The 22,434-nt window shown below is 57.0% G+C and overlaps 1 protein-coding gene across 1 annotated transcript; it reads left to right on the plus strand.

The window, feature by feature from the left end:
• Positions 1–1,987: 1,987 nt before the first annotated feature.
• On the plus strand, positions 1,988–22,136 carry CDC42EP4 (CDC42 effector protein 4). Its single transcript, XM_081115851.1, has 2 exons — positions 1,988–2,111; positions 19,431–22,136. The coding sequence occupies exon 2, from the start codon at positions 19,536–19,538 to the stop codon at positions 20,592–20,594; it is 1,059 nt and encodes a 352-aa protein (XP_080971977.1). The 5' UTR covers positions 1,988–2,111; positions 19,431–19,535; the 3' UTR covers positions 20,595–22,136.
• Positions 22,137–22,434: the final 298 nt, after the last annotated feature.

The following is a 22,434-nucleotide window of genomic DNA, read 5'->3' on the forward strand; positions in this document are numbered from 1 at the left end:
GGGGGCTCAGGATAGAGATGGGACATCATAGAGCATTTGTGTGGTGGGAAGGAGCCTTGGAGATTAGCTTATTTCAGAAAATGAAATGACCTGCCAAGAGTCATACTTTATGGCAAACACCAGACTAGAATGAGTGGGGCCTCCAACTTTTCTATAAGGAAACAGGATTAACCAACGTAATGGACCCTAGTAGGTCTGGGGCAAAATAATGCGAGCTACAGTGCCCAGCGCCCAATGCTAACAAACACTGGGAGGTGTCAGGCCAGTGCAGTTGTAAGGATCACAATCACGTGTGCCCAAGTCCCAAGGGCAGGCCCCAGCACCTGGGACAGGCAGAGACTTGTGCCCAGGCCTAAGGGCTTATAGGTCAAATTACACTGAAGGTGCAGTTAAGACCTGAAATCCCTCTCCAGAGTCAGGGGCTTAGTAGAGCTTGCCAGAAATTTCAAGGTAGGTATTCAAGCTTCAAGTTTTTTTATTTTGTTAATTTCCTCTAATTATCAAGAGAGAGCTCTAGTCTGAAAGGTTGGAGCAGAACTTCGCCTCAGCGGATACACAGGAGGAAAAGGCCACCCAAAATTCACAGGTCTGGGATTCCAAATACCAGAGAAAATTAGCACTTTCTTCCCATCACGCCTCCCACCAGGGTACTATCAGTGCAGCCCGGAGCAGTGTCTAGAAGCATCTGAGCTCCTCCCCGGTACAGCCTGTGTCCACTGTGGGCCTCCTGAGGGCAGGATTGGTCTTGATTCAACCCCAGGCAAACCTCAGTGAGTGTTAAATGTTCCCGGAAGGAGCCTCAGAGGCAGAGCACTAATTTCCAGAAGGGGCAGAAGCCGCACAAAGAGACGGAAGAACTTTGTCCCGTGGGTATGCTTAACTGATATGTAATCTAGCTGGGACGGCCAACCTCGGACACCTGCGAAAAGGACAGATTACCGCCAGCTAGCCCTAAAGATTTGTTTTAAATGGAGGGAAAGAGAACGGGGACTTTTCTTGTGACAGATAAGACTTGAGCTGCAGGGGACCTGGGACTGGAGACTGGGGAAGGGGGAGGTGGGGGAGGGTTTACAACTAGCAGCAATGAGGGGAAAGTACCAGCGGAAAGGGGCCCACTGAGTGTCCCATCCAAGGCCACGTTGGTAGGGGGAAGCCTGCAGCCTCCCCTACCTCCACCCTCCTTCCTTGAAAACCCAGCTGAGGGAGCGGCTAACAGCAAGGGAACTGGGACGCTGTGCTGTGTCCACTCTCCTGTGGACTATTCCACGGCTGGCCTTGGTCAGTGGTTATCATCTACAAATAGAGGCTATTTCTCTAAAAACCAAACCCAAGGCCTGCTGCTCATGGGATGCAGGCTCCGAGGCTCAGGAGTTCGTCCCCCTACGTTTCACTGGGAGCAGGATTTAGCCTCCGCAGATAATCCGGCGAAGGGCACAGTCGGACAGGCTGGACGATCAAAGGCAGGTCCCCTGCCACGACCTCCTCTCACCCCGTCCCAGGCTGGCCTCGGGGCCGGGTCCTCCCGCCCCCCTCGTTTCCAGTGTGTCGGGGATGGGATCCAGCATGGAGACGGCGCCGACCCTCGCCTGCGGCTCCCATCTCCCGTCGGTCCTGGGTCCGAGCAAGGGGCGGGGGGATATTGGTGTCTGGTCACTGTTCCGAAAGAGAAGAGCCTCAGGAGTACCTCGTGTTGGGCCCCCCGGGGAGAGTCGCGCTCCAGGCCCCAGGGGCCCCAGGGCTCCGGGTGGTGCGGGGTCCAGGAGCGCAGCCACGCGGGGGCGCCCCGGAGCACCCCCGGGGTCGTGGCTCAGGCTGCCCCACCTCGAGCCCCGCAAGTCCAGAGCTCACAGATTTGAACCGCGGAGGCCGAGCGGCCGGACTGAGGTTCCCAACGGTCATTGGCTGGGGCGGCGCAGTGACGTCAGCGTGGAGGGGGGTGGGGAGGGGCGGAGCCGGGGAGGGGAGTGTCCCCACCCCTCCAGCCGGGAGCCCGAGAGCGAGGGAAACAGACGCGGGCGCGGACAGGGGCCGCCTGCCCCGGCGCCGCGCCGAGCCCACCCAGCCCACAGCGCAGCGGAGCGCGCCGCGCGCTCGCGTCTCTGGGGACCCAGGTAGGCGACTGCGACAGGCACCGCGCCCTGCGAGGTCCTGGGGGGCTCGAGCCCTCCTAGCGGGGAGAAAGGATTGAAAAAGCCGCGATAGGGGCGGCGGGGCGGGGACGAGGGCACCGAACCTCACTCCTCCGAGTCGCTGCTTCTCTCCGCGCCGGCCCGCGGGGGGCACGGCGGGGGCCGGGAGCCACACACCCCGCGCCCCGGCGGAGCGGGGTTTGGGGAGGAGAGGCTGGCAGAGAGCCGGGCGAAGCCTCGCTTCGACTCGCTTTCCTCTCCGCAGATTGGGGCTCTCCTGCCGGGCCAGAGCGCTGCTGGGGTGGGGGTGGCGCTGAGGGTGCGGTGGGGTGGGGGGCTCGCGCTCTCAGGTCCACCCCTTTCCCGGGAGCGGGGTGTGTGTCGCCACTAGCGTCGGAGGCGCGCAGCCCGCGGTCTCCCCGAAGGGGGCGTGTGTGCGCACGGAGTTCTCCATGAATAAAAAGCCGGATTACCTGTGGTGGCGAAGGCGTGGACACGCGCTCTCACTCGTATTCACACTGCAGCACACGCCACCCTGTGTCACCCGGCCGGGGGGGGGGGGGGAAGAGGCTGCCTGGAAGGGAATGGCCGGGGAAGCGCTCTCCCGCCTCCCACCCCCGCCTCCTTCGCGACGAGCCCTTCCTTTCCCGCCCGGATCCCGCCCCGCCCGCCGCCTCGGGAACACGGGAGGCCGAGTGGGGAGCGGCCGCGGCGGCGTGGGGTGGGGCAGGGCCGGGCCGGGCCGAGGGGCCGCCCTTGGGAACCTGGGGGGCGCCACGCGTGGGACCCGCGCGCCCGCAGCTCCCTGGGCAAAGCGCTCGTGGCGCGGCCGCGGGCACGGAGCGGGTGGTTAATGATTTAATCTCCCGCTTGGGGCGTCGGAGCTCCGACCGGCCGTTCTCTGGCTCCGCCCCCGCCCTGGAGCGCCCCCCTCCCCGCAGCCGGGGGCACAAAACTGTCCCCTGCCCCTGGTGCGCCCCCAGCGAGCTGTCCTGCGGTTTGGGCCGCCGCCGGTGGCCACCCCGGGCCGGGCGCAGGCGCGGGAGCCGGGAGCGGGGCTGAAGGCTGAGCCCGGCGGACTTCCTGGGAGAGGACCCAGCCCGACTGGGCTGCGCGGGAGCCGGGGGAGGGGTGCCCTCTGTCTGCTAACTCGAACCAGATTCCTTGTGTTTCCCGACGAGATACTGCAGCCCGAGCTTTGGAAGTTTTCTTTCTCTCCCTGGGAGAGTGGAGGGGAAACACAATGCTTTTTCTTTTCTTGTCGCCCCTTGCAATCTGACCGGCTCCCACGGCTCCCGGCGGCGTCGGCGGGGCCCATTCTTTGCCCTAGTGTCTGAGCGGTTGAATGGAGAAAGGGTCCCTGAGCTGCGAAGCCCCCCGCTCCTCTCTAGAGGGTTTGGGGTGCTGGGGGAGACTCTGCCCCTCACCCCCAGCAGCCATCTGGACCAGAGCAAGCTTCCCCCATCCAGCCAGCGTAAACAATGAGGGGCCCCTTGCAGGAGGGCCTCCAGCGGAGCAACTTTGCACACTCTGGGTTTCTAATAACTCCCCACGCCTCCGCCCCTTTCTGAGGCTGGGGTGGAGGAGGGGACCACCGGCTGGGTGGACTGAATTTTAAGAGAACAAAGAACAGGGCACAAAGGAAGGGGGAGCTCCGCTGTGGATTTCCCCCAAAAGGGGAGTTTGTGGGGCCAGGACCAGGCCTAGCCAGACCTCTCCGTGACCCCAGGGCTCCCGAAGCATTAAATGAGGCATCTGCAGGCCACTCGTGAGGCTCTGCCCTCTGGGGTAGTTAGGACCCTGCTGTGAGTGTGGGGGTGCCATGGTTCCAGCTTTCATCAGCTGCCCGGTGTGAGCAGCCATGTGACCAACAGAATAGAGTGGTTTATCTCCCCCCAACTTGGACTTCACCTCTCCACTCCTTTAGGACAGCTGCTCCTTCCCACAATGGGGTTCAGGGAACCTTGGGAGGCACCCAAGCTTGTTATTTCTCCTTAGTTCCCCTGGTCTTCCCTGGGGTTCCTGGGAGGGGGCTGGTGTGATAAAATGAGCCTGCTCCCAGGAGGTGGCATTTTGGGGTGAGCCCCAGCCCCCCTGATATTTCTTTGAATTCTCAGGCCCCTGATCACTGGTGGCCCAAGTGCTCCTGTTATACTTTCTAGCTGAGGCCTCTCCTTTGAGCATTCCTTCCATCTCCTGGGATTTCTGCCCTTTTCCCCTCATTTCTCTCTTACACCCATGCACTGATGCTGATGATCAGACAGACCCAACCAGGGAGATGCAAGCAGATGAGTCTTATCTACAAAATGGGGCAGAGTGGGGTCATGCAAAAGTTGACCTGGAAGGAGGATCTCAGACCCTTCTTTACAAGTCAGGTGCTTTCCCAGAAGAGCCTGGGGTTGGCTGTGGTTCAGGGAGTCCAACCACCTGCACCTTTGGAGTGGTTGATGGATTTGTGTGGCCAGGACAGGCTGTGCCTAGGTGTGGCAGGCAAGGTGTTAGCAGTCTCAATCTCTACCCCCCCTCCTTCTCTGGTATGGGTTGGCTGCGACTGGAGGGCTCCGCTCAGAGGCCAGAGCACCCAGGATTGCTGTTGAGCAGTGACTCCAGCCTCCTTGGGCAGGACGTTCCACTGGCTCAGAGGAGCTTGTCCCTGTGGGGGAGGGAGGAGTCTGTCCCTTGGAGGAACAGGATCTGGGTTGATGCCAGAGATAAGGCTTGGGGGCGGAGGGAGCAGGGTTGAGCAACCTTGCCCTGGAAGCTGAGAGCTGACCCCGGCTCAGGACTTCTGACCTGTGGACCGGAAGGCTTTTCTCCGACCTCAGGAAAAGAACCGAACCCTGGAGTTCCTGGCAGAAGGTCCTGTGGCCAGCTCCAGCCAGGACTTGGGTGCTCTAGGGAGGGGAGGCCCAGGCCCTCTCCGGACAGGGACTCATGTGTGTAACTGGATGTGGCCTTCTCTGCTTGCCATGCACTGTGAAGGAAGCTTAGCCATTAGCCTCCCGCATTCCCACTTGCTGTGTCCCCAAAGCGCCCCATCTTTCGGAGCTTTGGGCCTCCTTCCAGTAACATGCATTGGAGACTCCCCCAGGCACTGCCAGCTTGCAGCTTGGGGCTCCAGGCCAGGGTGGCAGCTCTGGCTTCCAGAGCCCTCCTGTGCTGGGAATAGGGGCACTGGGGGTCTCCACTTAGCCTCCTTAGAGGAGTAAGGGTCTTCCTTGTGGGCCAGGTGAGGGCATTATGGGGCATGTTCATGAAGGAAGGCTTAACTTTCTTACCCAGCTCTGGCATTCCCGTCCCCCCTTTTTTTTTCTTTTGGTTTTTTTTACCCCAGCGACCGAGGAGGCCATCTGAAAAGCAATAGTTCCAGGACAAGAGAGATCCCTGGCTTGTACTCAGGGACAGCCTCTGCCTGGGCCACTGGGGGGGGCAGGTGGGGGCAGCCTCTAGCCTCCCTGGGATAGTCTGGGTGTTCCTTATACCTGTGGCCATGCAATCTTGTGGCAGCTGAACTTGGGCTGCAGGCTTCAGCTTCAGAGCTCCCCAGTGTGACCACAAAGCCAGGCTCCGTTTCAGCCCTGTTCCCTGCCCCTCCTTGCCCTTTGCCCTCAGGTTCCCGCTCAGTGCATCCCTTCTGGGCCCTGAAGCATCCAAAGGGGACTGGTGCTCCCCCGCTTCTCGCTGGGGTTTACGGCTCAATCAAATAATGGGAATAGAGAGACTGAGAGCACAAAGAACCTCCTTAGGGATGGCAGTAGAATTTACAGGCACCTCTAATGAGAATCTGGTTAGGCCCAAAGCACCAGATGGGGGGGTTGATCATGCTGAGGTTTTGTGCATTATTTGCTGCTGGTAGCACCCGGGGCCCCCCAATCCTCAGTTATGGATGGATGAGGTCAAGTTTCTCCTCACCTCTGCCTCATTTACCCCGTTCAAACTGAAGTCAGACAGGAAGCCCTGCCTGGGAGAAGCCAGGCTTCTTGGTCCTGCACCATGGAAGGTGAAAAGTGAAGCGGCGGGGAGGGAAGCCAGAGGGGGCCCCCCTGCTGGGGACCACAGCCTGCACCTGGGCTTCGGAAGCTCGGAACAGCCCCACCCCCTTCCCACCACAGTTCATCCTGGGGACCCCCACGGACTTGGAAAGGGGTCAGCCCTGGAGCCCGTGGCTTAAGTGTTCCTCAGGCGACACTGGAGGTGTGTGTCAGAGCATAGCAAACACACAAGAGTGCTCACCCCTTGTCCATGGACGTGCTAAGGGTTTTACATACAATAAGGCTAAGACATAATGTTATCAATCACTTTGAAAGCTAATGAGAAAACTGAGGCACAAGGAACTACTTTTCTAACGTGGCCGAGCCAGCTGGCGTATCTCGGGGAGTCTGCTCTTCACTCCCCCACCCACCCCACAATATGCTCTGGCAGGATCAAGACCCCAGATTTGCAGGCCAGCTCTGGAGTGAGTCCAGATCACCCAGCTCCCTCTGGGGACCCCAGAGTGTCCTTTCAGTCCCCACTCAGCTGAGCACTCTTATCTCAGGAGGAGCAAGCGAAACCAAACCAGGCCCCGCAGATCTGATTTCAAGCCCAGCCGCTTCCTTCTGAGGCCCCAGGCAGGAGGGGGAGCGGGGGGCCACTCCCAGATGAGGGAGACCTGGCTGCCCGGGGGAGGGGGGCACGTCTCCAGGAAGAACCCTGTAAACATGCGAAGCTACAAATGTCCTTGAGTCACTGGCTCCTCAGCGTCTTGACTCCTGATTTGTCGTTTCCTGTCACTCCCAGTCGGGGCTCACTCCTCTCTGTTCCGTTCCCTTCCCTTCCCTTCCCTTCCGGAGCCAACTCCCAGATGGTGGGGAGGGGGCCTGTCTCCTTCCCCCTCCTGCTGCCTTCCTGCCCCCGGGCCCACAGCCCCGGCTCTGGGATGAGACGGGAGGCGGACGTGGGGCCAAAGATGAAGAAACAGTGGCGAGAGTGGCCCATTCCTGGCCCGGGAGGGGCAGGGATTTCCGGGGGGGGGGGGCAGTGTCTATATTTCCCAGGATTTGTCTGTACTTTCCCTGGAATGGTGGGGAATGGGGTGACCAGACTAGAGAGACTTTAACCTGAAATTCAGTGCAGAACTGTGCATCCGACGGGTGTTGGTGTAGCCTGCCCCCTCCCCGGGCGCCAGGTGCAACCATCGGACCTCCGAGGCCTGGGCCCACGGTGCTTGTGACCCTCCCGATACCCCGATACAGAAAAAGTAGGAAAGGCCCAGGGTTCAGAGTCAGGCTGACCTGGCCGCCTCCCTGCTCTGCCCTTAGCAGCGCGGGGCCTGGGCAAATCACTTAACCCTAAGCCGCAGGTTCCTTATGCGACTGCATGGGATTGTTTGGAAGAATAGAGAAGATAAAGTTCTGAGATAAAGTCTTTGGAATGCCAAGACAGTGTATGACTTGTGAGTTTTTTAAAAGGCAGTTTAATCAAAATAAAGCGTGGTAAACGCTCAGTGACTTAGTTCCGTTTCTGGTACTTCCTCCCTGCCCCGTGGGGCAGGCGCAGGGGAGGGCGTGTCCCCCTGGGGTCCGTGGGGGGGGGTCCTGGGTGCCGATTCCCAGAGAAGGGCTTGGCAGCTACCGGAGCCCACACTGGGCCATGTCACTCCACGGCTCTCGTTCCACATTGTAAAGACCAGGCGCAGGGGAGATGAATTTTAATGTGTTGTTTAACCTAGTGCATCCAAAGTATTGTCATTTCACCGTGTAATCAGAAAAACATCAATAATATATGTGACATTATCTCTTAACACAAAGGCTTTGAAATCCGTTGTATTTTTGACACCCATAGCTCATCTCAGTTTGGATGCTCAATTTCATTACTGTCAGAATTTGGAGTTCGTGAAATGTACCGTTCAAAAAGTAGATTCACATACTCAAGTCGTTTTAAAGCATCCTTAGGATTTCCATTTGCCAAATCAAGCATCAGTTTTTACATTTAAAATAAAGTTAAATTAAATTAAAAATTGAGTTCCTTGGTCTCACTAGCTACGCTTCAAGTACCCAACAGCCCCATGCGGCTCCTGGCGACTGTCCTGAAGACGGGTTTAGGTTATTGCTGCAAATCCTGGGGCCTCTAGAGATGTTTTCAGTCAGTGGCATTATTCAACATTGTATTGGCAGTTGTCACAAATATAACAATTTAGCATGAGGAGTGGAGGAGGCAGAGTTATTATTAGTTGCAGAGGATGGGAAGCCCAAAAGAGTCCATCGTAAAGTTGATTAGAGCCCCGGCTCAGTTGGTTGGAGTGTTGTCCGGTGCACCAAAAGGTCACGGGTTCGATTCCCGGTCAGGGCACATACCCAGGCTGTGGCTTGAATCCCCGGTCAGGGTGCATGTGGGAGGCAACTGATTGATGTTTTCTCTCTCATGGGTGTTTCTCTCTATTCCTCTCCCTTCCCCTCTCTCTCTAAAATCAATAAAAACATATCCTTGGGTGAAGATTAAAGAAAATAAAGTTGAGTAGAGTGTATAAGATAGTATAAGTTTAGTAAGGTGGCCATTAAATAGGTATATTTAAAAAATAAGCTATGGGGAGGTTGCAGAGCCCATTCACAACAAGAGACCATAGAATAACCCTCAATAAACATGTAAAGAAAAGTCTAAGACTCAAAGGAGGAAAAACCAGAGTTTAATGGAGAATGTCTGAAAGGATGGATGTGAGGACTTGATGTTGTGATAAAGCTGTTTCTTCCCAATTTAGTTTATTGCTTCCTTTCGATTCCAATGTAATCCCATCAGGATTTCTTTTGGAACTTAATAAAAATGTTTCCAAAGTCCCATCTGGAAGACTAGCTACGTTAGCAAAGCCAAGAAAATTTTAGAAAAACGTTACAGGTGGGATATTACCCTACTAGATACTCTTTTACAGAGAGGCAGTGCAGACCTGGTATAGGAGTGAACAGAAAAGGGAGCCTGGAATAGACCCATGCGTGGATCTGTCTTACATAAAGAATTTAACATCTGATGAAGGTAGCACTTGATGCTGAACTCATATGACAATTCTCTAAAGAATCAGTAACATTACTTGTTATGTTTTAATTTTTAATTTTCTATTTTAAATGACCCACAATTTTACAAGCCACAGGCATCTCTAGTTTGGTATATTTCCTTCTAGATTTTTTTCCTATGAGTAGTTCTTAATTTCCTGATAGTTTTAGAAGTGAATATTTTCATAAACTTGGGAGTTGGGAATGTCTTAGCTTCAAGATACTAAAGCTAGAAACCATAAAACAGACTTGACCAATAAAAATTAATAAGCACTTTCTGGGAAGGAAAACAGCCAAATCCCTATATGGGGGGGGGGGGTAAATTTGCAGCATCTTTGCAAAATATCATGGTCAAAAATTGAAATAGCTTGCCATGGCCAGTGTGGCTCAGTTGGTTGAGCATCATCCCTTGCGCCGAAAGTTTTCGCGTTTGATTTCCAGTCAGGGCACATACCCAGGTCTCAGGGTTCAATTCCCCGATTGGGAGGAACCGATCTATGTATCTCTCTCACATCAGTCTTTCTGTCTCTCAAATCAATTTTAAAAAATTGAAATCGTTTTAATATTTTAAAGAGTCATACAAATCCATTGGAAAAGGTGAAGGCCCCTCCTATAGAAAAGGGGGTAACAGGCTTTAACCAGCAGTTCACAAGAGAAAGGATACAGCGGCCAATAATATAAATTTTAAAATGCTCATCACCCTCATTAGTAAGCAAAGAAATGCAAATTACAAGTGAAGGTGGCAGTGGCTGTGTTGTGTTTTAAATTCCATCGTCCCATGCTGGGGAGACTGGAACTTGGTCGGACCTTCTGGAGAACAGGTTCACAGGAAGAAAGAAATGTCATTTGCTCGCTTGGAAGGATGCATCCTCCGGAAATAGTAAAGGACTTGAGCAGACTGAGCTGGAAGGATATTTGTTACAGAGTTCAAACAAAACGGAAACAACCTAGCATTCATCCGAGGCCCACTGGATGTAGAATTTAAGCCATTCGGATTTAATCTAAAATACTGAAACATGATTTACTAACATGTCCATATTTTCACCCAAATGTAAACAATGGCTGGCTTTATTTGTTCATCTGCAACGGAAAGCACTGCTTGTCCCATGAAAGGGGGAAATATCTACACTGGCACTCAGCAGAAGTATGGAGCAAGCCCCAGGACAACTGACATTGCTAATAGCTACATTTTAAAAAGTAAAGGGAGCCCCGGCCGGTGTGCTCTAAGGCCGGTGTGCTCAGTGGTTAGAGCGCCAGCACCCTCGCTAAACGTCTCGGGTTCTGTTCCCTGTCGAGGGCGTGTACCTGGGTTGCAGGTTAGTCTCTGACCCCAGCGGGGTCGGGGTGCATGTGGGAGGCAACCAATCGATGTATTTCTCTCTCTCTCCCTCCCTTCCACTCTCTAAATATCAATGGAAAAGTATCCTCCCGTGAGGATTAGCAACAAAAAGAAAAGGTAAAGGGAAACAGGTGACAGTAACATTTTATTTAACCCATTGTAGTCCAGATATTGTCATCTTAACAGGTGATCGGTATAAAAATAGGACTGAGCTTTCTGCATTCTCTTTTTGGTTGTAAGACTTTGAAGTCCAGTGTGTACCCTTCGGCACACACCAGTTTGGAGTCGCCACGTTTCGAGGGCGCTTTAGCCGCTCAAGGCCGTGGCTGCCCTACTGGACAGCGCAGGGGCGAGTGATTTAACAGCCCCCAGAGAGGCAGCAGAAAGGGCAAGAGCTGAGAAGCCCTGGCCTGGGCTCGCTCTTTCTTCCCGCGCAGTTCGCCCTCTGAGCCCTGCCTGAGAAGGGCCGAGAGCCCCATTACCTGGGCCCTTCCCGGCCCTCGGCCACCCGCAGCGCTCCTCCCGGCAGGGAAGCCAGGGAAAGCGCTTCGGCTGCGGTGGGAAGCCCGCAGTGAAACCAGGGCCTCGTTCACTTTCCTTTTCTTCCAGGAAGAGGCACCAAAGCAGGGAATGTTTATTTATCTCCAGGAAATGGGACGTGCCTGAGAGCATGACTCGTGACTCGGTGGTGGCACCCTTGGGCCACTGGGCCTGGGCTGGATTGGCAGCAGGCAGGGAGGGTGGAGCGCGCCTAGAGCGCCCGGGCTGGGAGACTTTAGGGAGAGAGTTTGGGTTGGGGTTTTGGTCTTGGCAGCTGGAAGAACCAAGTAACACAGCCTGGCAATTGGAGCGAGACGGGCATGGAAAACGCTTGGAAATGTGGCCTCGTGCTGGGCCGGCTCCTGTGTGGGGAAGCCCAAGATGCTGCTGCTTCAGGGCGCACCGCCCCCTCTCACCTCCCAGGGAATCAGAACTTCGGGAGGCTCCTCAGAGCAGGGAGCTGGAATGAATGCACTCCAGGCCAGGAGGAGCCCCTCCGAGCCATGCCTGGAGCACTCCCTCCCTCCACAGGCACATTCTCAACCGTGGCCCTTGAATAGGCCCGAGTGGGGGTGACCTCATACAAAAAAATCACGTGTTCCAAGGTCCAACAGAAGTGGGCTCAAATCACCGTTCAGTAACTGTGAGAGTGAGCGAGGGAAATCACCCCATCTGTGCCTCATTTTCCCTTCCTGTAAAATGGGCCCATGCATTTACGATGCCCCAGCACAGTGCCTGGTGTGCAGCTGCTTCTGCCCTTGGCTGGGTGGTCTGCAGTGGCTGGAGCACAGAGATGCTGGCTGGCCTGGTGTGACACCCCCCCCCCAGCCTTTCTCTTCTCTGCTCCCTGCAGCCATCAGAAGACCTGAGCTGAGGCTGTAGAAGCCGCAGAAGCAGAATCTTCACCTGCCCAGGGTCTCGGACAGGATCCCACGGTGGGGTCACCCGTGTGGGAGGCTGGCCTCCAGCGTAGAGCTTCAGTGCCCCTGGAAACTGGCCAGTCTCTGGGGTGGGGGTGGATTGTTATCTCCATCTCCGGCTCAGTTGAGGCGGCTCAAGCATCAGGAAGCAGCTGTTGTGGAGCGAATTCTTTTGGGGGTGTCCTAAGCTCCCTGTTTTCCTGACACCAGGTTATAGATTGCCCACTTTCTCCTTCCAGACAAGTTAGGATAAGATGAGAACCTAGTAAACATGTCCAGCTTGGGGGAAGGGGGGCAGGACTCTAGGGGAGAGAGGGAGAAAGAGAGCAGATGTCAGTGACCTTGACCCATTCGTACCCAGCCCTGACTCGGTGCCTGGATAGAGCCCCGAGAACTGGGTTGTTTTAAGCTGGTTCTGAAATGAGAGGACTTTTCCTTAAGCCTTTGATGCCTTGGGATTTTAAAATTATTATTACAATAGCACCACCCCATTAAAGGAATGCCTTTCTCAATAGCCTGTCGCCCCGTCCGCCCGCAGCCTGACACAGCTCCTGAGTTTCTCTGGTGCCCTTTAAGTCTCTGTTCACAAGCGCACATCTGCGTGGAGCTGTGATGGCTGCGTGTGAACAAGTGTTAGTTCTGCCTTGTCTCGTCCACTCGGTGCTGTTGGGGGAACCGTTTTCCAGGCCGCAGCGTGGTCTGCGTGGCCCCTTCAGCGCCTGCGTGGTCACCTGGTGAGTTAATGGCTCGTAGAGTTCTCAGCGTTTCCCTTATCGTTGGAGACTGGGTTGTATCCAATCTTTTTGCTGTTATGACTATCTGTGTTTGTGACTTTACAAATTAGTTGACTGGGGTAGGTTTCCTGCTGAGTCACACTCATTTTAAAGCCCTTATTTAAAGAAATGGCCGTCGTTGTTGATGTCACAAGACCACCCCACCCTGGGATCGTTTTGACTTTGAGCAGTCCTTAGTCCAGGGTTGTGTCCCTCTAACTGCGATTATGGGCAAGATGTGACAGGCACCAGCAGGTCTAGCCTGGTGCCTGCAGCGTGTCACCTCGGTGCTACCTGGGAAAGACCTTTAGGTGGGGAGGCAGGGGACCTGGGCTCCAGTGCCACCTGGTCCCTCCTTGGCTCCACGACCTTAGGCTCTCGCTGCAGCCCCGACAGCTGGGTAATCTCCAGGGTGTCCTCCGTCTCAGTGTCGGGACTCTAAAGTTGTAGGCATTGTGGGCACCTCAGTGGGAGTCACATGATGCAGTGGGTGCTGTCACCAACACCCCCAGGGGTGTGCAAGAAAGTCCACTGGGTGAGGGAAGGAAACACCAGAACGTCTGTGTATATTGTTTTAAAAAAGTAAAAAGGGGAAACTAAAACTTATTTATTGATGCATGAGTTGATAATAGACATGTATATAACCTATAAATATAAATGTATGTATATGTGTGTATATATGTATGAGTTACGTGTTCCGTGGTTTTTATGTGCCGTGGCTATTTGTGCGGCTGGAGCCCTGGTGTGGGAATACAGTGTTGGCTTCAGTCCATGACCCAGGGCAAGTCCCTTAATTTAGTGTCTCCGTCTGCGAGAGTGTGGTCGCTCCACACCCAGGTATTTTAAGGAGACACTGACACAGATACATGGGAGTTAGGATAGTGATCGCTCATGTTCCCGTCCTGGGATTTATTTGTTTTATTTTTTTAACTGTGGCTGTTCGGGCTCAGGTGATTTTAAGAGAGGGCTTCTTTTACCTCCTGGTGCAAACAGACACTTTCAGCCTCAAGGGCTTGCGGCAGAGCGTGTGGAGGATGGCACTAAAGCCAGCCAAAACCACAGCCCAGCCGCACGGAGGTGTCCCTCGGGTGAGAGGCAGCCCTGTGTGTGGACCAGGGTGTCACAGCTCTCGCCGTTCACGTCCACCCATCAGCCCCCATCTGCTGTGGGAATAAACAGTCTTCTGGTGCCTTCCCGGGACTTATCTTCGCAGGATAAGGCTGGTGAGCTTTCAGAAAGCCCCAGCTCTTCCTCCCTCTGGTGACAAGAGCCCAAGTCCCTAGCCTCTTAGGGTTGTGGCCTGTGTTACACCCAGTTTCTTGCACAACCCCCTCTTGTTCCAGCTGACAGACGTTATAGCAGAACGCCTCCCCCATTCTGGCAAAGTCAGCTTCTCGCTCATGGTGGCATGTTGGTGGCATCCCAGGGAGAAAGGTCCATGGCCCACCGGGTGAGACCCACCACTGGAAAAGGACACCGGGGGTCCCCTTCAGTTCTGTCCTTTCTCCCCTCCTGCATCTGGGCCCTCAGCAGCTCCTGGTGTCTCTACCTTCATGCTCTGAACGAGGCCCCCTCTGTCCAGCTCCTTAGTGGCACCCACATCTTGGCCCCCTTCCTCTTTGCCCGGAATTGCTGTTTCCCGACCTCTGCACCTCCAGTGCCAGCAGCCACGGGAACTTCCAAATACGAAGACTGGGTGACGTGCCCTCTTAGAAACTGCTACTGGTTGCCTTGTGCACCTGGAACAAACGCCATCTGCACGCCTACCTGGTCTTACAGAGAGGGCCCTGGAGGGCCCTGGGTCACCTGGGCCCTGGGTTTTCAGTCTAACTCAAACTTCACAAGCTAGTTCCCACTTCTGAGCCTTTGCCTATGTTGTTCCTCCCGCTGGAATGTTCTTGATGATCCTGGTTCCTTCTGGTCGTTTGGCTCTCAGCTCACAGCTGCCCCTTCATCAGAGTTGTCCCCAGCCTCACAACTCTTTCACCTTGTTTCCCTCTGGACAGTGAGGACTGAGAGGTACTGTTTTATTTGCCTGTTTACAGCTTGGCTCCCCACCCACCCACACTCACCCTGCAAGTGTGCCAGGAAGGCAGGGGTGTGGTCATCTCGTTTTCCCTGCTCTGTCTGCCAGGGCCCAGAGAGTATGGGGAAATTGGTGGGTATGCAGGAAGCCAATGAATGGGGGGGAGGGAGGGAGGGAGAGAGAGAGAGAGAGAAATGAGTGAAGCCTCTTGTAGTCACTCCGAGCCATGACTGAAGCCGTGCCCAATGCCGCCTCCTGTCCAGCCCTGTTGCTTGGCACTGGTATCAGGTGGATGGTTAGAATATCTCCGGAACCTGTGCCGTGGCAGTGGGCGGTGTAGAAGCGTGTGTACTCTGTATGCCAGGGTGAGCTGCGGGTCAGCTGGAGAGGGGGAGGCCGCTTGGCTGCCCCAGGACGACTCAGGTCTGTATCCGGCTCGGGCCAGGCTGCCAGGGCCAGGCCACTGCCCGGGACTTTGTCCTGCTGACTGCCCAGTGGCTGCGGGGCTAGCTGATCTGGAAGGCCAGGGTGAGTCTCTGCAGTCCCAGGATCCGATTGGAGCCGAGGGTGTGGGTTGAATAGACCAACCAGGGCCCTGGACTTTGGTTGCTTCTGCCTTGAAGGAATGTTCTGTGGTCAGTGGGGCCAAGGGTAGAGGAATCTGGTTCCACCAGAGGCCGGAGAGTTGGGGAGCTGTGAGTGCTGCTCTGGTTTCCTACATTCTGCAAGGAAAGTGGGATGTGGTTTCCGGGGTGGGGTGGGGTGAGGTAGGGGTGTCCCTCCCAGGACAGCCTCTGGGGAGTGGCTTGCCCTGTGCTCCAAAGCTATTTTAGCCACTTCCCCAGAGCTGAGTCACACAGCACTTAGCAACACCCCCTCCCAAAGCCACAGCTCCCTTGGCAGATCCCCTTCCGGGGAGAAGGGGGGGCACCTAGGCCTCCTGAACTGGCCCCAGGACTGGCCCGGCCACCTGCTTGTATTTGAACTCCACATTCATCTTGCCCCCAAATCTTTCGGTTAGAGGCTTAGAGTGAAGATGTCACTCTGGGGCCTAAAACAACCATGTGAGTGAGTCCCACAAGCCCGCAAGCCGGGCCTGTCTAGTATGTCCTCTAACTCTAGGGTCCCAGAGGCCCAACCCCCACCCCCTCTCCGGGACTGTTGGGTCCTGCAGCCCCTCCTCACTGGGCCACGGGACAGGTAGGTGACCATTTAAGCCCCAACTCTCGGAACCTTTTCATGCTGGATGTTGAAGATAGTTTGGTTTTGCGAAATCCACAGAGCCTTGTGCCCACCCCCGGGGCGTGAGACCACAGGCAGCAGAGGGCACTGGCCAGACCTGTCTCTTATCTGCTTGGGGTATGGGGCTGTGCAGGGTCCCGGGGGTCCCGGGGCTGGTCTCGGGATTTCCCTGCTGGCCCCTGTCCCTCCGCTGCATAGCCCTGCCGTGAGGATGTGCCACACGGGGACCCTCCTGGCCTGTGGCCATGTGGCCAGGATATCCTATGCCTGTGGCTGGCCACAGGGGTCTGCATCATGCCCGCTGAGCCCTGGGCAGCTGGGCCTGTGGTTTCCCTTTTTTTCTCTAACAGGCACTTAAGATCAGAAACCACAGGCTGGGAGTTGCTTACGGGGTCTGGGGATTCCAGCCGATACGTGACTTTGGACGTTATGTCACTGTTCCCACAATTCTGATGGTTTCCGTCCCCTCCCCGCCCCTCTCTCCCTCTGTCTTCATCTTTGTCTTCATCTTTGTTTATCTGCTTTATTTTCACCTGTGTTCTCACTTCTGGGCAGCGGTTCTTAACCCAGAGGAGATGGTGCCCCCCAGGGGGACACTTGGCATTTCTGGGCACATGTGGGTCGTCACAACTGGGGAAGCAGTGCTGTTGGCATCTAATGGGTAGAGGCCGGGGATGTTCGCATCGCGCCGCAAGCAGGACAGCGCCCGCCGCAGGGAACGGCTGGCGCCGAGCCCCGGGATCTGCTCTGGGGCTGTGCTAGAACTCTCTCCCCGGAGAGCCAGGCTCCTCCTTTCTCTGGGCCCCGCCCCCCCCGAAGTGGGGAGGGCTGCTCGCCGGTCATGGCCACGGGCTGGTGATGGTGATGCCACCTCCCATCGCTTCCCGAAGGCCTGGGATGGAGGAGAGGGCGCTGGATGCCAGCAGCGGTGAGGGGATGACCCCGAGGCCAGTGCTTTCCATGGGTCTGATTTAGGGGTCGGCACACGACGGCCCGCAGGCCAGATCTGGGGCCCGCTGCTTGATCTGGTGAGTAGTTTCATTGGGACGCAGCCACACGCATTTGCTCACGTAGAGTCTGTCGCTGCTTCGTGACTGCAAAGGTGGTTTTGTAGCTGCGACAAGGACACTTTTAGCCACAAAGCCGAAATCTTGACTGTCCAGCCTTCTATAGAAAATGTTTGCCAATCCCTGGTCTAGCTGCTCCTGTCCGATTGTTTAGAAGTCAGATCCCAGGGCGTGGGCAGGAGGGGGGGTTCAGGTTAGAGTAGGAGAAGCTACTTTTCCTAGGGCTTGGTGGGAGGAGGGGAGTGAGGAGGGAGAGCCGCCCAACATAGTGGTCACCTCAAGGCCTTTCAGGGCAGTCCTCACCCGGCCCTGAGCCCAGCCCAGGTCACCCATGTGGCAGGGCTACCCTGGTGCCTGGCTCCCACCGTCCGCCCTGGAGAACTTTGCTGGAGTGACAAGCAGTGTGACTGCCTGGGACGGGGGGAATTACTGGTGGGGGAGCCATGAGACTGGTGTCAGCAGCTGGGCCAGGAGGAGAGCGTGGGATGGGGTTAGAGGACACAGAGAGGTCAGGCTGGGCGCCCTGGAGCCGGCTGCAGGCTGAAGTGAAGCCAGCGCTGTCCTTGGCCTTGAGAAGGCGAAAGGGAGAAACTAAGGGAGTGGGGAGGGGAGGAGGGAGGCCTTGGCTGTTCAGCCAGGTATTTGAGACCAGCTGTGCCGGGCACTGCCAGGTGGGATTCAGGGGTGAGCAGACCTGTTAGAACCTTTTGGAAACTCCTATTGCAGGAGGAGATCACAGCCCAGCCACCAGGGGTGGGACACTATAACTGTGCCTGCTGGGACAGGGGACATCCAAAGTGCTGGGGGCGGGGAGGTGGCTGGCAGGATTCTACCTGGCTAAGAATGGTCTCCCAGAAGGAGTGGCATCTCTGCTGAGCCCTGAAGGATGCTGGATGAGCCAGGTGACAGAGTATTCCAGTGGGGGACTGCATGTGTCCAGTCCTGGAGCTGCAGAGAGAAGCTCACGGGCTGGGGCGGGGGGGGGGGCAGTGAGCGATGGCATTGGGTGGGCATGCAGCGACTGATCTCTGGACCAAGGGGTCTGCCCTGGGGAATCCGAGAAGGGTTTGTTTTAGCTAAAAGGTAAAGAATAGACTAGAAAGGGGCACAGGGGGAGCAGGGTTGATGTGAGGGGCCAGGTAGGATGTGGTGGCCTAGCTTAGGGGCAGTAGTGGGGGTGGAGGGGGCTGTAAGGATGAAATGTGGGTGAGCACCCACGGGTTGAGCTTTGTATCAGGAAGGATGGGCCTGCAATGAGGGTGCTATTGAGAGCTGTGCTGTTTGCAGGACTGGTGACCCAGCACCACCCCTCACCCACCCCGCTTTGTGAAATCCCTGCAGCCATCTCTCCCCACCCTGCTCAGCCCTATGCTGTTGGGTTTAGCATTGGGGGCAGGTCCCTGCTGAGGGAAAGGGGCTGGTTTGGGTCCAACACTGAACTTGAACATGACCCTTGCCAGGAGCTGCGTGGGTGGTGCCTCATGCTTTCAGATGGCCCTTTGCCATCTTTGGTTCAGGTTAATCACCTGAGGTTCCGCAGATCCCGGGGAGCTGGGTCATCTAAGGTCTAGTCCCTCCCTCCTTGCATCCCTAGTGATTAAAGAAATGGAGGGAGAGTCTTCTGGTCTTGATCTCCCCAATGGACGAAGGGTGGATCCTTGACAAAGCTTGGGGCCCCATGGTAGAGACATCACAGGCAGGATCCTCACTTAAGAGACACCTGACAAGGACTGGAGGCTGGGGAGCTGGTTCTGGGAATCCCAGCAGCCCCACCCCAATTCTGATTCAGAAAGTGAGCTGGGACGCCCACATACGTTGAGGTGCCAGGCGGCATCTCCCTGGGGCCTGTCCTGTCTTCTCCCTCCTCTGAAGACTGTGACTCAGGTTGAAGTGTCCACTGATTTCACAGAGATTGAGGTCAGACAGCAGGAAGAACTTGCAGCATGTCTCCAGACTAGCTGTTCAGAGGAGCCAAGTCCTGGGCTCGGTCTCTTTCCTGCACAGCTTTGTCCAGTCGCCTGCGCACCTCCACACACTTAAATGTGGCCCCGTTTGCTTCGGCAGCATCCTGGTTGGGAGGGGTGTGGCCAGTGGGGAGACGTTACTGTCCTTCAGAAGAAAAGATCTCTTTCTCTCTCAAGTTTCAGGGACTGTGTGTGGCTCCTTGAACTCCAAACAGATTTGCAAAAAGCACTCCCCTAACCTGGGAACCTGTGGGTGAAGAGGGCGGGGTTATAAAATTGATTGCTGGCTCACGTCATATTATTTCATTTGGGTGGGAGCCGGGGTTTGAATAACAGCCCACAGGCAGATGGGCTTTTGTGCTCTGAGGCCGCCCAGGTTAACCCTGTCCTGTTCTTCTCTCCTTGCAGCCCTGTGAGCTCTTCCTTGTCGCCCCCTCCACCTGCCGGCCTTCACATCTGACTCCAGCCCTGCCTGCCACCTCCGAGGCCCTGCCTCCCTCCCCGTCGGGCACCATGCCCATCCTCAAGCAGCTGGTGTCCAGCTCCGTGCACTCCAAGCGCCGTTCCCGCGTGGACCTCACGGCCGAGATGATCAGCGCCCCGCTGGGCGACTTCCGCCACACCATGCACGTGGGCCGAGCGGGAGACGCCTTTGGGGACACCTCCTTCCTCAACAGCAAGGCCGGTGAGCTAGACGGCGAGTCCCTGGATGAGCAGGCGGCCACCTCGTCCTCCAAACGCAGCCTCCTGTCCCGGAAGTTCCGCGGCAGCAAGCGGTCGCAGTCGGTGACCAGGGGGGACCGGGAGCAGAGGGACATGCTGGGCTCCCTGCGGGACTCGGCCCTGTTTGTCAAGAACGCCATGTCCCTGCCCCAGCTGAACGAGAAGGAGGCCGCGGAGAAGGGCTCCGGCAAGCTGCCCAAGAGCCTGTCGTCCAGCCCTGTGAAGAAGGCGAGTGCCGGGGACGGGGACCAGGAGGCGGCCCGTGTGGAGGGGGTGCCCCGGCGGAACGGGGCCGCCGCTCCCCACTCCCCCGACCCCCTCCTCGACGAGCAGGCCTTCGGGGACCTGACGGACCTGCCCGTCGTGCCCAAGGCCAGCTTTGGGATGAAGCACGCGGAGTCCATCATGTCCTTCCACATTGACCTGGGGCCCTCCATGCTGGGCGATGTCCTGAGCATCATGGACAAGGAGGAGTGGGAGCCCGAGGAAGAGAATGGCGGCTACCATGGCGACGAGGACCCGGGCAGCCTCCCCAAGGCCCCCCCTCCTGGGTCGGTGGCCTCCCTCCCGGCCCGGCAGGAAGGCAGAGCTGGCCGGGACTCGCCCCCGGAGGCCCGGGCTCCGCAGGACGAGGGGTGGGCTGCGGCCGCCCCCAGCCCCGGCTCCGCCCGCAGCATGGGCAGCCACACCACGCGGGACAGCAGCTCCCTGTCCAGCTGCACCTCGGGCGTCCTGGAGGAGCGCAGCCCTGCCTTCCGGGGGCCGGACAGGGCCCGGGCCGCTCTCCCCAGGCAGCCCGACCAGGAGCTCTCGTTCATGGATGAGGAAGACGAGGAGATCCGCGTGTGAGGCCGCGGGAGGCGCGCTCCGCGCTTGGCATAGCCTCGCCCCAGCCCGCCGCCACCCTCCCCTTCCCCGTCCCCGTCGGGCGGCCAGGAGCCTGGCTTCTGCCACCTCCCCTGGACCTCACGGACAAGGGGCATGGCCGAGCCCGGGACCCACGGAGGACTCGGGGAGCTGGCTGGGGCCCCCCGGGTGCCTGACCGCCGCACGCCCTGGCCTCCCCGAGCCCTGCGGACGGCCGTGTTCTTACAGCAGAATCCAGCGCCTCCCTCCGCCTTGGCCTCAGCTGGGCGCCGGATGGCAGCCTGAGCTCCTGCCCCAGTGAGCTCAGCGCAGGGCGGCCTTGGTGCCAGGCGCCGGGGCCAAGGACAGCAGCGCTCCGTCCCTCTCCTGGAATCACTGACCCAGCAGTGACTTCCCCCGGTAAATGTGTGTCACCGGAGGAATGGGAGGGCACGTGTGACGGCCCCTCCCTCCCCGGCCCGGCTTCCACACGGGAAGCCAGGAGCCCATCGGAGTAAAGCTGGACCGAACGTGGACACTGGACACGGCCCCTCCCGGGGGGAGAGAACGGGAGTGGGGAGTGGGAGGGAGGCCCCTGGGCTTCTTGAACTCTTCAGAGGGGCCCTGGCCGGATGACACTAGGAACAGACTGTAGCAGCCGCTCAGCCCGGGTTTGTTCGTTCTCAGTATGTTTAAATCGGTCTAGAGCAGTGTCAGGAACAGCGTTAGTCGATCCGCCACCAGAGGGAACATCGACTCCATTTAGACACCTTTATACTAAGTGCTTCCAGACTTTATTTAGAATTGTATGGGGTGGGTATGTGCGTGTCTGTCCCCCCTCCACCCATAACTATTACCAGCTGAAGGCGTCCCGTGTAGAGTATTTCTGAAAAGTGACTTTTTAAAGTAATATATCATTCCTATGGGGGATAAAAGTTTTTTTTTGGACTGAGTTATTCCCTCACTCCCCCCCCCACTTCCTTTCCCAGGCCTCTCTGCCAGCTCGGCCCACTCCCTGGCTTCTGAGGCAAGGGCCCTGAGGGCGTAGGTACAGGGTTGCCAGATTTAACAACAAGACAAAAGGGTAATTTCTCCGTATAAGTATGTCCCCGTGTCACACGTGGAGCATGCCTGTATTAAAAAGTTACTTGTCCTTCTGAAATTCAAATTCCGACTATGGCCGCTGACCCTGCCCACGGGGATTGCGTAGGAGCCTGAGTGAGCCCCAGCGTGAACTGACGGTCGCTCTTCTGTCCTGGGAACGGGCTGACCCACCTCCTGTCCTCCTGCCGCCCGTGGGGTGGGGCTGGCGACCGCGGATCCAGCCAGGGCGGTGGGCGTGGCCGAGCCCGCCTCCCACTTTCTGCCAGATCCTGACTCAGACACTAACTTAGTTCCTGAGCCGAGCACCCCGTGGGTGCTCGGTTTCCAGTAGCTGCCCTTGAAACCCATCCAGACGGCGGTCGGCTCCAGATTCTGAACTGTATATTTTTTTCATGAAATTGTTAAAATGACGAGGCAACATTAAAAAAGCCCTATAGCGTGTCTGGTGTTCATCTCTGCTTCTGGGAAGGGTTGTTTCAGGATGTGGGTGGGGCGGAGTGAGGGTGCCCCATCGGGGGCCTGAGGTGGCTTCCCTCGGTCCCTTTGGGGCTCTGGGAGTTTGATGTCCCAGCTGCCACTTAGCTGCTTGTGCCACATTGTCCTCACCTGTTACGTGGGGATCCTGCTGCCCCCTCAGGGCTGGGCTGCAGACACAGTCCCTGGCATGGTATTTGCAAAGTTGTTATTAACGGAGGGAGGCTGTGCTCTCGCAAGCCCCAGGTGCCCATGATGCGCGTGG

This window comes from Miniopterus schreibersii (assembly GCF_964146895.1).
Source record: "Miniopterus schreibersii genome assembly, chromosome: 16".
In the NCBI taxonomy this organism is placed as follows: domain Eukaryota; kingdom Metazoa; phylum Chordata; class Mammalia; order Chiroptera; family Miniopteridae; genus Miniopterus; species Miniopterus schreibersii.